General features: G+C 49.3%; 1 protein-coding gene across 1 annotated transcript; it reads left to right on the forward strand.

Moving 5' to 3' along the window:
* The first annotated feature begins 6,782 nt into the window (after positions 1–6,782).
* Positions 6,783–11,850, forward strand: Coq10a (coenzyme Q10A). Its single transcript, XM_051176064.1, has 5 exons — positions 6,783–6,928; positions 7,351–7,497; positions 10,128–10,320; positions 10,797–10,898; positions 11,131–11,850. Exons 1-5 carry the CDS (start codon positions 6,798–6,800, stop codon positions 11,296–11,298), a joined length of 741 nt encoding a protein of 246 aa, XP_051032021.1. The 5' UTR covers positions 6,783–6,797; the 3' UTR covers positions 11,299–11,850.
* The last annotated feature ends 310 nt before the right edge of the window (positions 11,851–12,160 follow it).

The raw sequence follows: 12,160 nt of genomic DNA on the forward strand, positions 1-12,160 counted from the left end.
TGATATGATAACCCTGACCAAAACGACTAAAGGGTTTCTTTCATCTTACACGTCCAGGGTACAGTCCTTCTTCGAAGAAAGCTAGGACAGAAACTCAAACAGGAGCTTGCTCGCAGAGGGAGCGCCGGGAGTGGAATGCGGCTTGCAGGCTCAGGCTTATCTAGATGTCTTATCAGCTCCAGGACCACCTGCCTAGGGATGGTTCCACCCACAGTGGGCTGGGCCTTCCCACTCAATCAGCAGTTAGCAAATGAGAAAGTGTTAGCGCTGGAGAGGCCAGTCAGCTAGTTAAGAGCTCTGACTACCCTTCCAAAAGACCCAGGTTCAATTCCCAACACCCACCCACATAGCAACTCAGAGCTGTTTTATAAGACCGACTCCAGATAATTTGGTAGGCTTCTGGCCTCTCTGGTTACCGGGTATGAACTTGGTGGAGACCTAGTTATGCAGCTAAAACATCCATACACGTAATAAAAGTTTTTAAAGTTACATTGAAAAGAAGAAAAAAGAAATGCCCCTGATATTGTCACAGGTGACTCTGATCTAGGCAATTTTTCTTCCTTCCTTCCTTCCGTCCTTCCTTCCTTTGTCTCTCTCCCTCTCCTGGAACTCACTCTATAGATCAGGATGGCCTTGAACTCACAGAGATCCACCTGCCTCTGTCTCCCCAGTGCTGGGATTAAAGGCATGCACCACCACTACCTGGATTTTTAAAACATTATTTTTAAAGATGTATTTTATGTGTGTATGAGTGCTCTGTCTGTATGTATGTCTGCATCTCAGAAGAGGGCATCGGGTCCTACGTGGATGGCTGTGAGCCAGCATGTGGTTGCTGGGAATTAAACTCAGGTCCTCTGGAAAAGCAGCCAGTGCTCTGAACCACTGAGCCATCTCTCCAGCCACTAAGAAAATTATTTTAAAAGAGTCTAGGGTTAGTTGGGCAGTAGTGGCACACATCTTAATCCTAGCACTTTGGAGAAGAGGCAGAGGCAGGTGGATCTCTGGGAGTTCAAGGCCAGCCTGGACTAGGAATTGAGTTCCAGGACAGCTAGGGCTGTTGCACAGAGAAACTTGTCTTGAAAAACAAAACACAAAACAACAACCAAAAAAAGAGGCTAGGGTTGTAATTCAATTGGTAGACTTCTCCGGAGCATCCATGGCATCTCCGGTTCAATCTTTATAGCGCGGTACAGAATTGGTTGTGGGGGTGTACACCTGTAATCCCAGCCACTCAGGAAGCTGAGGCAGGCATGGATCACACGTTTTAATTCTGTGGAAGCGACAGACTTGCCTTCAGGGTTAGCCTGGGCAACTTAGTGAGGATATGTCTAAAAAAAATAAAAATAAATTAAAAGAGGGCTGAGAGAGCTAAAAAGACCGCATATTAAGTATGAGCACTCGAGTTCTTGCAGACTAGAGCTTGTTCCCAGTACCACATTGATGGCTCACAACCACTCGTAATTCCAAGGAATCTGATGCCCTCTTCTGGACCACCATGTGTACTGCACTCATGTGACTCCCCATGCCCCCTTCCTAAACACACACATATACCCAAATAAAAATGAAACAGATATTTTTTGTTTTGTTTTTCGAGTTAAGGTTTCTCTGCAGCTTTGGAGCCTGTCCTGGACTAGCTCTTCTCCTGGACTAGCTCTAGTAGACCAGGCTGTTCTCAAACTCACAGAGATCTGCCTGCCTCTGCCTCCCAAGTGCTGGGATTAAAGTCCTGCACCACCACCAGAGGGCTGAGGACATAGCTAAATGTAAAAAGGTTGCGGACAAGATGTCCCAGTGGATAAAGACACTTGTCACCACATTTTATGACCTGAGTTTAATCCCTGAAACCCATTGGAAGAGGAGACCCTCCAAATCACTACACACGGACTATGACACACATGCATTCAAATGCTATGTGTACACACAATAAGTAAGTAAGTAAATAAATAAATGTAAAAATGGTTGGGTTTTGGCCAGGCAGAATGGTGCTCTCCTTTAATTCCAGCATTTGGGAGGCAGAGACAGGCAGATCTCTGTGAGTTCGAGCCCATCCTGGTCTACAGAGCAAGTTTCAGGACAAGCAACAAAGCTATATGAAAACCCTGTCTCAAAAAAAACAAAAACAAAAAACGGTTGGGTTTTTGTTGTTGCTATTGTTTATGTAAATGACAGAGAGCTTGCCTGGCATGTGTGAAGTCTTAGGTTTGATCCACAGCACTACAAACTGAAAAAGAAAAAAGTAGCACACACCCAAAACATAAGTGTTGCTTTTTGTTGTTACTGTCTGTTGGTTAGTTGGTTTTCTCAGCCTAGAAAATCAGCATCTGGGACAGGCCCTTTATATCTGAGGAGGAGGCAGGAGGAGGGGAGAGAAGCTGAACTTAGCTGAAGGTCAGTCACATGGATGCTATTGCTTTAGCCGGCCATTGGGTGCTAGCTTGGCCGCTGGGTGTGGTGGGTCTTCCAGGAAGGGCTGAGCTAGGAACGACCCAAAGTGGATGAAAGGAATACACACCCTCCACTGCCCAAAATAGCTCTCAGTAACCTGAGGAAGGGGTCGAGCCAGAGTCACGTGCTGAGGCCTGGCTCAGGAGTGTAGGTGAACTCGGCAGAGAGCCAGACTGGATCTCTGGGCAGCTGGAACGAGGAAGGGCTGGAGGTTAGTCAATCTGTACTGATATTCAGAGCCAGAACGAGGACTTCCCAGTGAAGAAGGAAATGATTTAGTAACCCTGACACGTGTGAAGTGAAACTAAGGCAAGAAAACGAAAGTAGTGACAAAGACCACACTGGCTGGCGATGCAGGAGGATCTCTGTGAGTTCAAGGCCAGCCTGGTGTACAGAGTGAGTTCCAGGACAGGTTCCAAAGCTACAGAGAAACCCTGTCTTTAAAAAAAAAAAAGGGGGGGCCACCTGTGAACACAGTGGAACTTGCTGGGGATAGTGACACATACCTGTGATCCCAGCCCTTGGGAGGTCGAGCTAGGAAGGTCAGGAGTTTAAGGTCAGCCTTGGCTACAAGGCCAGGTCAGGCCAGCTTGTTCCATTAAGACCTTGTCCCCAAAACCAGAAATTGTTGGAGGTGGAGGGAGCATTTAGGAGTGCTTCTAACCATCTGAGGGTCTACTGTCCCCTTCTGTGTGTGTGTGAGCCCATGTGCCCATACATTCAGCCAAAACACACCTTTACACACAAAAACGTTAAAAATAGTAAACTGGGTAACTCCAGGCTCGCTCTCTCCCCCTTCCCTCCCTCTCCTCTTTGTGTGTGTGTGTGTGTGTGTGTGTGTGTGTGTGTGTTTCTAAGTCAAAGTCTTACTCTGTAGCCCTAGATGGCATCAAACTCACTATGTAGCCTAGATTGGCCTCAAATTCATCCTGAGTTCTGAGATCCCAGGTATGCAGAATCAAGCCTGATTTGGCTTGTCTTCCTTTAGACTGCTTTTCATTCTTGCAATGTGACAATAGGGTCCCCAGACCTTGGCACTACCAACTCCATGAAGGAAATACCAGTCAGGCCATAAAAGTTAGCACATAGACAGTTTATCTGCCAAACACACACACACACACACACACACACAAACCCCCCCAAAAAACAAAACAAAAACAAAAAACCGAAAGAAAACAAACACCTAATCCATCAAAGTCCATAGTATTAACCTTGCCTTTTGGTTTCTGTAGCTCCGCTTCTGGCTAACAGTTCTTGTTGACTGAAGCATGCCAACAAGGATATGTTTCTTTCGAATGAAAAGTTCATCCTAAGAAAGACTCAGGGCTACTCTGGGATCCAGAACATTCACCATGGTTGCCAGGTGGCTAATAAAGACTTTCTATTGGCTTACACCCATGTCTGAGCAGCCTTCTCTGGGGGTTACCCCACAACACTAACAAAGATTCAGTATATATACCTAAACTATACTAACTGGTCAATAAGTAGAAACTTAGGAATTTTAAGAGTGTGGTGGGCACAGTTTTAGCCCCAGAACCTGGGAGGCAGAGACAGACAGATCTGCGGGAGTTTGTGGCTAGCCTGGCCTACATGGGAAGTCCCAGGGCTGCCTGGAATATACAGCAAGAACTTGTCTCAAAACAAACAAGAAGGGAGTTATAGCCAAGCATGGTACACATAAATCCATATGTTTAGGTGGAATGTTAGGAGTTCAAGGCCAGCCTTGGACACACAATGAGTTTGAGGAAAGCCTGATCTACATGAGACTCTGTGTTTGTGAGGAACTTGTTACGGCAAGTGTCTCATTCTGAAATGTTTGTAACCGAGGAAGACATAACAAGCACATGGAACAATAAGAAAATAAAGGATGCATGCTTGTGTACATGGAATTCAGTACTCAGGGTACCACTGACCTGGGGTCAAGGCAGCCTTCTTGGAGGAGGTTCTTAAAGGAAGTTATTGGTGTGGAATGGCAGGAACATAGCAAGAGGTAAAGAGAATGAACTAGGCAAGGATTAAAGGGAAGTAATTAGCTCTTTAATTAGTTGAAGAACAGCAAGCAAATAGGTTTTGTAGGGCTACTGGCCCTCTGGGATTCCGAAGCAGTTAGCTCTCGGGTAAAGCAGGGTGTTAGTGAGGTCACAGTTCAGTCATGCATCCCAGTTAATTTCTCTCTTCTGCTCAACTTGCTCCTCACACTTCACTCCAAGCAGCTGTCTCCTACGTCAGAGGAGGCGGGTCCAGGCCAGAGAGTGACGCAGGACGGAGCACACTGCCCTTCAAGGGCATATGCCACGAGAGCACCTCATTGGAACTGGATAGGAGGGGATGTGGGGGAGGGAAGTGGGGATGAGGGCCCTCCCCGGAGGGCTTCCAGGGAAAAGTGTGAGAAGAGGGCAAGAAACTAAGTCAAGTCGTCCTGTTTCTGCAGTTCCGTCCCCCCCCAGGGTGGTGGGAGAAAGGGGTAGGAGGAAAGACACAAAACATGCATTTGGTGATTTAAAAAAAACACTTTTTATTAAGCGTGTGTGTATGTGGTGTGTGCGGGGTGTGTGTGGTGGGATGGTGTGTGTGTGTGGTATGTGTGTGTGTGTGTGTGATGTTTGTGTGTGCATGTGATGCATATGTGTGTGTGTGTAGGTCAGAGAAGGTTCTTTCCATGGGCGGTCCTGGGGATTGAACTCACATCTGGCTCGACAGCAAGCACCTTTACCCACTGAGCCATCAAGCCAGCCTCATCTTGGCTCTGAGACAGAATCCAGGGCCTCATTTGTGTAGCATTGGACTTGCATCACAGCATAGCTCTGATTGCCTGTCTTCTCCCTGCCACTGTTCGACAGCATTAATAAAGCAGAAGGGTTTGCTCTGTGACAGTCCCCACGTCCCAGGCTGGGGGAATTTTGCTTGCTGGTGCACTCATCTAGGTCTAGTCTCTAATTTGTAGCTTGTTTTGTTTCTCTCTTTTCCTCTGTTCTTAATATGTATGTATGTATGTATGTATGTATGTATGTATGTATGTATTGCTGTGCCTGCAGGCCAGAAGAGGGCGCCAGATCTCATTACAGATGGTTGTGAGTTACCATGTGGTTGCTGGGAATTGAACTCAGGGCCTCTGGAAGAGTAGCCAGTGCTCTAAATCGCCGAGCCATCTCTCCAGCCCGTTTGCTCTGACTTTTATCAAGAGCACTGTTTTCTCCTTCAATCATGGGAAGTAGTAAGTGGTGTTCACTGTTGGGCCTTGCCTGTGATGTACACGTTTTTTCCAGACAATAACCGCTCTTTTCTCTAAAAGAGTAAATTTTGGCCAGTTGTGGTGGCTCAAGTCTGTAATGCCAGCAATTGGGCAGGAGGATTCCTATGAGTTCAAGGTTATAGAAAGCTACAGACCAAGATCATGTCTCAAAATACATACCTCAAAGCAATCCCCTCCTGTGGTTCATGTCTGTAATCCCAGCAGCCGAGAGGAAGAGAGCACCTCCAAGAGTTCCAAGCCGGTCTGGCCCACATAGTTCCGGCCCCTCAAAGAACCAAGAAAACATGTTGTATGTTTGGTCTGGTTTGAGCCTGGGGCTTGCCTCAGTGTAGACCTGGCTACTCTAAAACTGGCTATGTAGCTCAGGCAGGCCCAAAACTTGTGGCAATCCTCCTGCCTCGGCCTCCGACCCCTTTTCACAGATATTAAGGGGGAAATTACGCTCCTGGGGACGTTCATGAAGGAGGACGGCAAATCCAAGGCCAGTCCAGGCTAAGGAGCTCGTGTAGAGTAACGAGAGGGGGAGGAAGGAAGAGAGAGGAGGGAGTGTAGAGCGAGGGGGGGGGGTAACTATTCAAGTCAGCCCTGAGCTTGCAACGCTAATACTCTTTTCCAAAGCTGTCAATCACCGCGGAGGGCACCGGGATGAGCAGAGCCTCCCAACTCCGACTCCCTCGCCGGTTCGCAGAGACGCTCCTCGGGACAACCACAGACCTCTGCCGTCGACACGCCCACGACGTCGCCTCTGCGCCTACGTATCAGGTCCTGTGACCGCGGACTCGCCAAGTAGTTTGTGCCAGGCGACCTCGCTACCCCCAGCCATCCCGACAGCTCCTCCGACGCGCACCCGGCGCCCTTTCTTTCTCTGCAGAGGTGTCAAAGAAACTACATCTACCGACAGGCAGCGTCGTGGCTGCCCTTTCCCTTCCTCCCTCGCCCTGCCTCTCCCGATCCCGCGGGCAGCGGTGACGTGCGGGGACCCGGAGCTGCGGTCAGTGCGAGCGTGCCGGATCGGGGCGAAGGCAGCCGGAGCGCGCCCGCCCTGCCCGCCCGCCCGGGCTCCGGTCCTCTCCGCAGCTCGCCGGCCACGGGCGCGCGCATGGCCTCTGCGGGCGCGCGGAGGCTCCGGGCGCCGACGCGCGCGGCCGCCCGGAGCTGCGGCGGCTTCTCGCTCCGCCCGGGCGCGCGCGCGGCCCCGCCCCCGCCCCCGGGCCCGCCGCGGCCAATGAGGTGAGAGGCGGGCACGGGCGTCGGTCGGCTCCGGGCCGGAGGGGGGTGGCGTCCCCGGCCGCGGCGCCCCGGGGACACCGGTGCCGTGCTCGGCTCGGGGTGGGCGCTCCCGGCCGCACCGTGGGGTAGGGGTGCTTGCGGCGGTCGCGTTGCCCCGAAGGCAGCTGGCTCTTGGGACGCGTCCTCCTGGGCCCCATCCCCACCCCTGGCCCTGTCCTCAGCCGCCCTCGACCTTTCGCACTCGTGACTGCCGGGCCTGGCCCGCCAGCCGGCCCCGCTCGCTGCAGCAGGTGCTAGCGGGAGAAAAGCTTGCCCCAGCGACCTTCCTCCTCCGGGATGCAGCCTCCTTCCCCTTCACCTGGGATTGGCTGGATACAAAAAAAGAATCGTGACGCTCCCTCTCCTTTCCTCTTTGGCGCTAGGTTTCTGATCTCCTGTAACCTCTTCTTGCCCCGCGCTGCCCAGGTCTTGGCGGCTGAGGCTGGCCTACCTCCTTGTAGATCCTTTATGGGCTTTGCTGCCCCCTTCACCAACAAGCGGAAGGCTTACTCGGAGCGTAGGATCATGGGGTGAGCATCCTTCTCTTCCACTCCAAATAGACAACCATGTGCCAAGAGCGCATAAGATTTCCTGTTGGGTCACCCGGCTCCCCAGCAGAGTTTTTGCGCCAGCCTTCCAACCTAAATTTTCCTCCTCGGCTGCTCCCCACGAGCGTTAAATGAGTCTAGAACTGAGTTACCTCATAGAAACGAATCAAAACTACGGGTAGTTGAGTGTGGTGGCACAGGACTGTGATCTCAGCTCTGGAGGCCTAAAGCGGGATTGCAAAGTGGAAGCCTCCCTGGGTTACATTGCCCAGAGTCTGTGTCATACGTATTACACACATATACTTGAGACAGGGTCTCGTATAGCCTAGGTTGGCCTTGAATTGACATATAGTCAGGGTAACTTTGAACTTCTAAGTACCGGGCCTCCACCCACCTCCCTAGAGTTGGGATTACAGGCATGTGACATCATGCTTATTGCATACAGTGTTGAGCCTTGCACATGCTAAGAAACCATTTCCCAGCTTTTTCTTATTTGTTCGTTTGTTGAGACAGTTTCTCTGTGTAGCTTTGGAGACTGGCCTGGAACTCACTCTGTAGACCAGGCTGGCCTCGAACTCACAGAGATCAAACTGCCTCTGCCTCCCAAGTGCTGGGATTAAAGTTGTGTACCATCACAACCAGGCAGGCATCTCTCTTTTTGAGACAGTCTCATTATGCATCTCTGGCTGTCCACCTTGGAACTATATAGACCAGGTTGGCTTCTAAGTCAGAGATCCTCCTATTTTGCCTTAGTGTTGGGTGCCAGGACTAAAGGCTTGTATCACTATGCCAGGCCTTTTTTTTTTTTTTTTTTGTTTTGTTTTGAGACAAGGCCTTATTATGTTATTATGTAGCCCTGGCTGGCCTGGAACTCAGAGATCCAGTAGCCTCTGCTTCCCAAATGCTGAGATTAAACGTATGTACCATCATGCTTAGCTATAACCAAAAAAAAAAAAAAAAAAAAAAAAAAACTTTAAAAAAAAATGATAGACACTGGAAAGTTGGCTCATTGGTTATTACAAAGGACCCGGGTTTTCCCAGCCTGACATGGAGGTTCACTACCACTTCACACACTAGCACACATGCAGTGCACACATGTATGTTGTGCACACATGTGCATGCATGCAAAGAACTCATACACATAAAATAATAAAAATAAGCCTAAATTTTAACTATGAAAAAACGGGTGGGGTGCTGGAGAGATAGCTTAATGATTAGGAGCCTGTGCCATTAAGTTCAGCTCCTAGCACCTACATTAGGTGGCCTGAGTCTCTAGCTCCAGAGGACCTTGTATCCTGTTCTGGACTGTGGGCACATGCACTCCTGTACATACAACACACACACACACACACACACACACACACACACACACACACGACTAATGGTACAGGCTCACAACCTTCGCACTCCGGATGCTCAGGGAGGGCCTCCTATCAGCGGCAGCCCACTAACCTGCACCACAGGCTCCACAGCTACAGGTGGTGGTGGTGTGACTGTGGAGGTGGGGGCACTGCCTGCCAAGATTAACTGAGTTTGGTCCCCTGCATCTCCATGGCGGAAGGGAGAGCCAACCCTTGGGAGTTGTCTTCTGACCTCATTGTGCACGCAGACACAGCTCCCAACCAAGTAAATGTAAAATACTATCATTATTTGAGTCAGGTCTCTCTGTGTAACAGCCCTGGATGCCTTGGAGCTCACTGTAGACCAACCCACCTTCAGAGTGCTGGCATTAAGGGAATGTGCCACCATGCCCAGCCAGAATAGCTATTTTGGGGCCCTTGTTACTTACCAGCTGCTAGGTTGAATGGGTTAGCAATCCCAAGTGCTGAATTGCAGGCGAGTACTGCCATGCCCATTTGTTTATTTAAGATGTTTGGTTACGTGTAACTGTATGCGGATGTGCACATATATGAGTACAGGTGTCCTCAGAGACCAGACTTACTTGATCTTCCTGGAGGTTGGAGTTAGGAAGGTTGTTAAGCTGTGGGGATCAAACCTGGATCCTCTGAAAGAGCAGCTAGTGTTCTTAGCCAATGGGCTATCTCTCCACCTAGCTGGAAACACCACATCAGTTTATGTGGCACTGGGGAATGAATGTGTCTCATTTAGTTCTCACAAGCACACGGACCAAGTATTATTTGCTCCCAGTGTATTACAGACAAGAAAACAATAGACACAGATGATTTACCCGAGGCTGCACTATTCAGAAGTTGTACACAACACAATTTTCTTTTTAAAAATCCAGTGACTCGGCAAGGAAAGGCACTTGCCACCAGGCCTGAAGACCTGATTAAATTTGATTCCTTAAGTCTACAACGATGGAAGGGGAGAACTGCTTTTTATCTGATGTTTTATCATGCATGTTCCATATAAACACACAAAGTTTTTCTCTGATCTCTACGTATGTTCCATGTATAGACTCACGAAATTTAAAAAATGTAAAAAAAAAAAAAAGATTTGACTACCAATAAACCTGACACCCCATCATCTATAGCCCTATCGAGATGAAACAATAATCATACAGGTTTCTCTGCCTGGGTCCCCGGGGTCAGTGGCGAGGACACCGAGCCAGCTGGCAGCTCCTTGGCCTTGTTTAATTCCTCTTGTCCTAGGTACTCGATGCAGGAGATGTTTGAGGTGGTATCCAACGTCCAGGAGTATCGAGAGTTTGTGCCGTGGTGTAAAAAGTCACTGGTTGTATCCAGCCGCAAGGGTCACCTGAAAGCCCAGCTGGAGGTTGGGTTTCCACCTGTCTTGGAACGTTATACCTCTGCAGTCTCCATGGTCAAACCGCACATGGTCAAGGTAAAGCCATTCTGGGAGGGACTGGGGGGGGGTTGTCCCTTAGCAGTTTATTTTGGCCTTTCCTGCAATTACTTGCTTCCTACGTGTCAGATACTTACCAAATATAACATTAAAGGAAAGGAAAATCACTTTTATTTTGGATGGTGGTGCTGGGCCAACCCAGGACATCATAGGTACCACACCTTCCTAACACTTCGACCCTTTAATACAGTTCCTCATGTTGTGGTGACCCCCCAACCATAAAATCATCTTTATTGTTTTAAAAATATTCTGTGTATTAGTGTTTTGTCTATATGTAGGTCTGTGTGAGGGTCCCACATACCCTGGAACTAGACAGCTGTGAGCTGCTGGGAATTAAACCTGGGTCCTTTGGAAGAGCAGTCAGTGCTCTTAACCACTGATGTCAGCCCAAACTGCTCTTCATAACTGGTGGTCTAACTCCTTTTACACAACCCCTGCTCCTTATCCTGTTCTAGGCTGTTTGCACTGATGGCAAGCTTTTCAACCACTTGGAGACTATTTGGCGATTCAGCCCTGGTATCCCTGCCTACCCCCGAACCTGCACTGTAGACTTCTCGGTGAGTCGGGGTTTACACAGACCTGGGACCAGGCATGAGGGTAAAATGGAGCACTAAACACTTCAAGTCAATACGTATTCAGGTCTGTCGCTATCCATATTTGTCTTTCACTCAGTTCTAAGTTGGGGTTGTAAGTAGTAGGTAGTGTCTGGAGGGTGAGGAGAAGGAAGTGTACATCAGAACCCTTCCAATGTGGTCTTCAAGTTTCTGATTGTCTCATGTGCATTTCCAGATTTCCTTTGAATTTCGTTCTCTGCTGCACTCCCAGCTGGCGACCATGTTTTTTGATGAGGTTGTCAAACAGAATGTAGCTGCCTTTGAGCGCCGAGCAGCCACCAAGTTTGGTCCAGAGACAGCCATCCCCCGTGAGCTGATGTTCCATGAAGTGCACCAGACTTGAGACAGGGCAGCCCCATGCCTCCACCCCTCCCCACCCACTTATTTATTTGGTTTGGCTCTTGCTCAGAGAGGTCTGAGTTTCACCTCTCTATTCTTTCTTCCTAACTAACCCTGGCTGCATGCTGGCTGGATGCGTGGGAAAATATAGCAGATATGGAAGTGAGATGCACGGGAAAATGTCAGGAGCTCTGAAAGCCTCACCCGGCAAGGGCCGGTACACACCCAATACAAACCAGGGCTGTCGTTGTCCCTGGGCCAGGGCAAGAAACCTTAATACCCAGTCAGGCGAATCTAGCAACTTCCTCACAGAGGTATTGGCAGGGTAACTTTTACCCTGCTAAGATTTCTCAGGAGGAAAGAAAGGCAGCCTGCCTCAGTTTAGGAACTGTCCATGGAGTCTGACAGGAGAGGAGCTGCTTCACCATGGGTGACAATGGGTGACACAGAGCAAAGGAGGAATCCCTTAAGAGCGCCGTCTACACTCTTGGATATACCTTCCTCTTCCATGTGGCCTGAGTTTTTATAAAACGTCAATAAATTGTGGCAGTGTGAATTTGTCTTTTTTTGTACTGTGGGGGGGGGATGGGAGGCAGGGGACAATATAATACAGAGTGGAAGACGTCATAGCTTCCTTTCCTGTGGGGAAGGTGTAAGAAAACCGTCTCTTGGACATAGTGTCCCTGCTAACTACACAGCATGCCCTGTATATGCCAGTCTTTCATACTTTTTCGGAAGGTCAGAGGTAGCAGGAGTCTCAGGACAGATTCATATGGTCTTAGACCTCCCGTACATCTAATGCCCCCCAGGGCCACCCCTTAAGGAAAGTGGTAACGGAGACACAAACTACAAGCTCCCTCTAGTGT

Source organism: Phodopus roborovskii, unplaced genomic scaffold, assembly GCF_943737965.1.
Source record: "Phodopus roborovskii unplaced genomic scaffold, PHOROB, whole genome shotgun sequence".
In the NCBI taxonomy this organism is placed as follows: Eukaryota; Metazoa; Chordata; class Mammalia; order Rodentia; family Cricetidae; genus Phodopus; species Phodopus roborovskii.

What these genes read in the sequence shown, in the direction of transcription:
- Coq10a (XM_051176064.1), top strand. Translation starts at nt 6,798, where the DNA reads ATGGCCTCTGCGGGCGCGCGGAGGCTCCGGGCGCCGACGCGCGCGGCC. An exon ending in GGCCCGCCGCGGCCAATGAG is followed by an intron (nt 6,929 to 7,350) that starts GTGAGAGGCGGG and finishes CTTTGGCGCTAG; the next exon opens with GTTTCTGATCTCCTGTAACC. An exon ending in TCAAACCGCACATGGTCAAG is followed by an intron (nt 10,321 to 10,796) that starts GTAAAGCCATTC and finishes ATCCTGTTCTAG; the next exon opens with GCTGTTTGCACTGATGGCAA.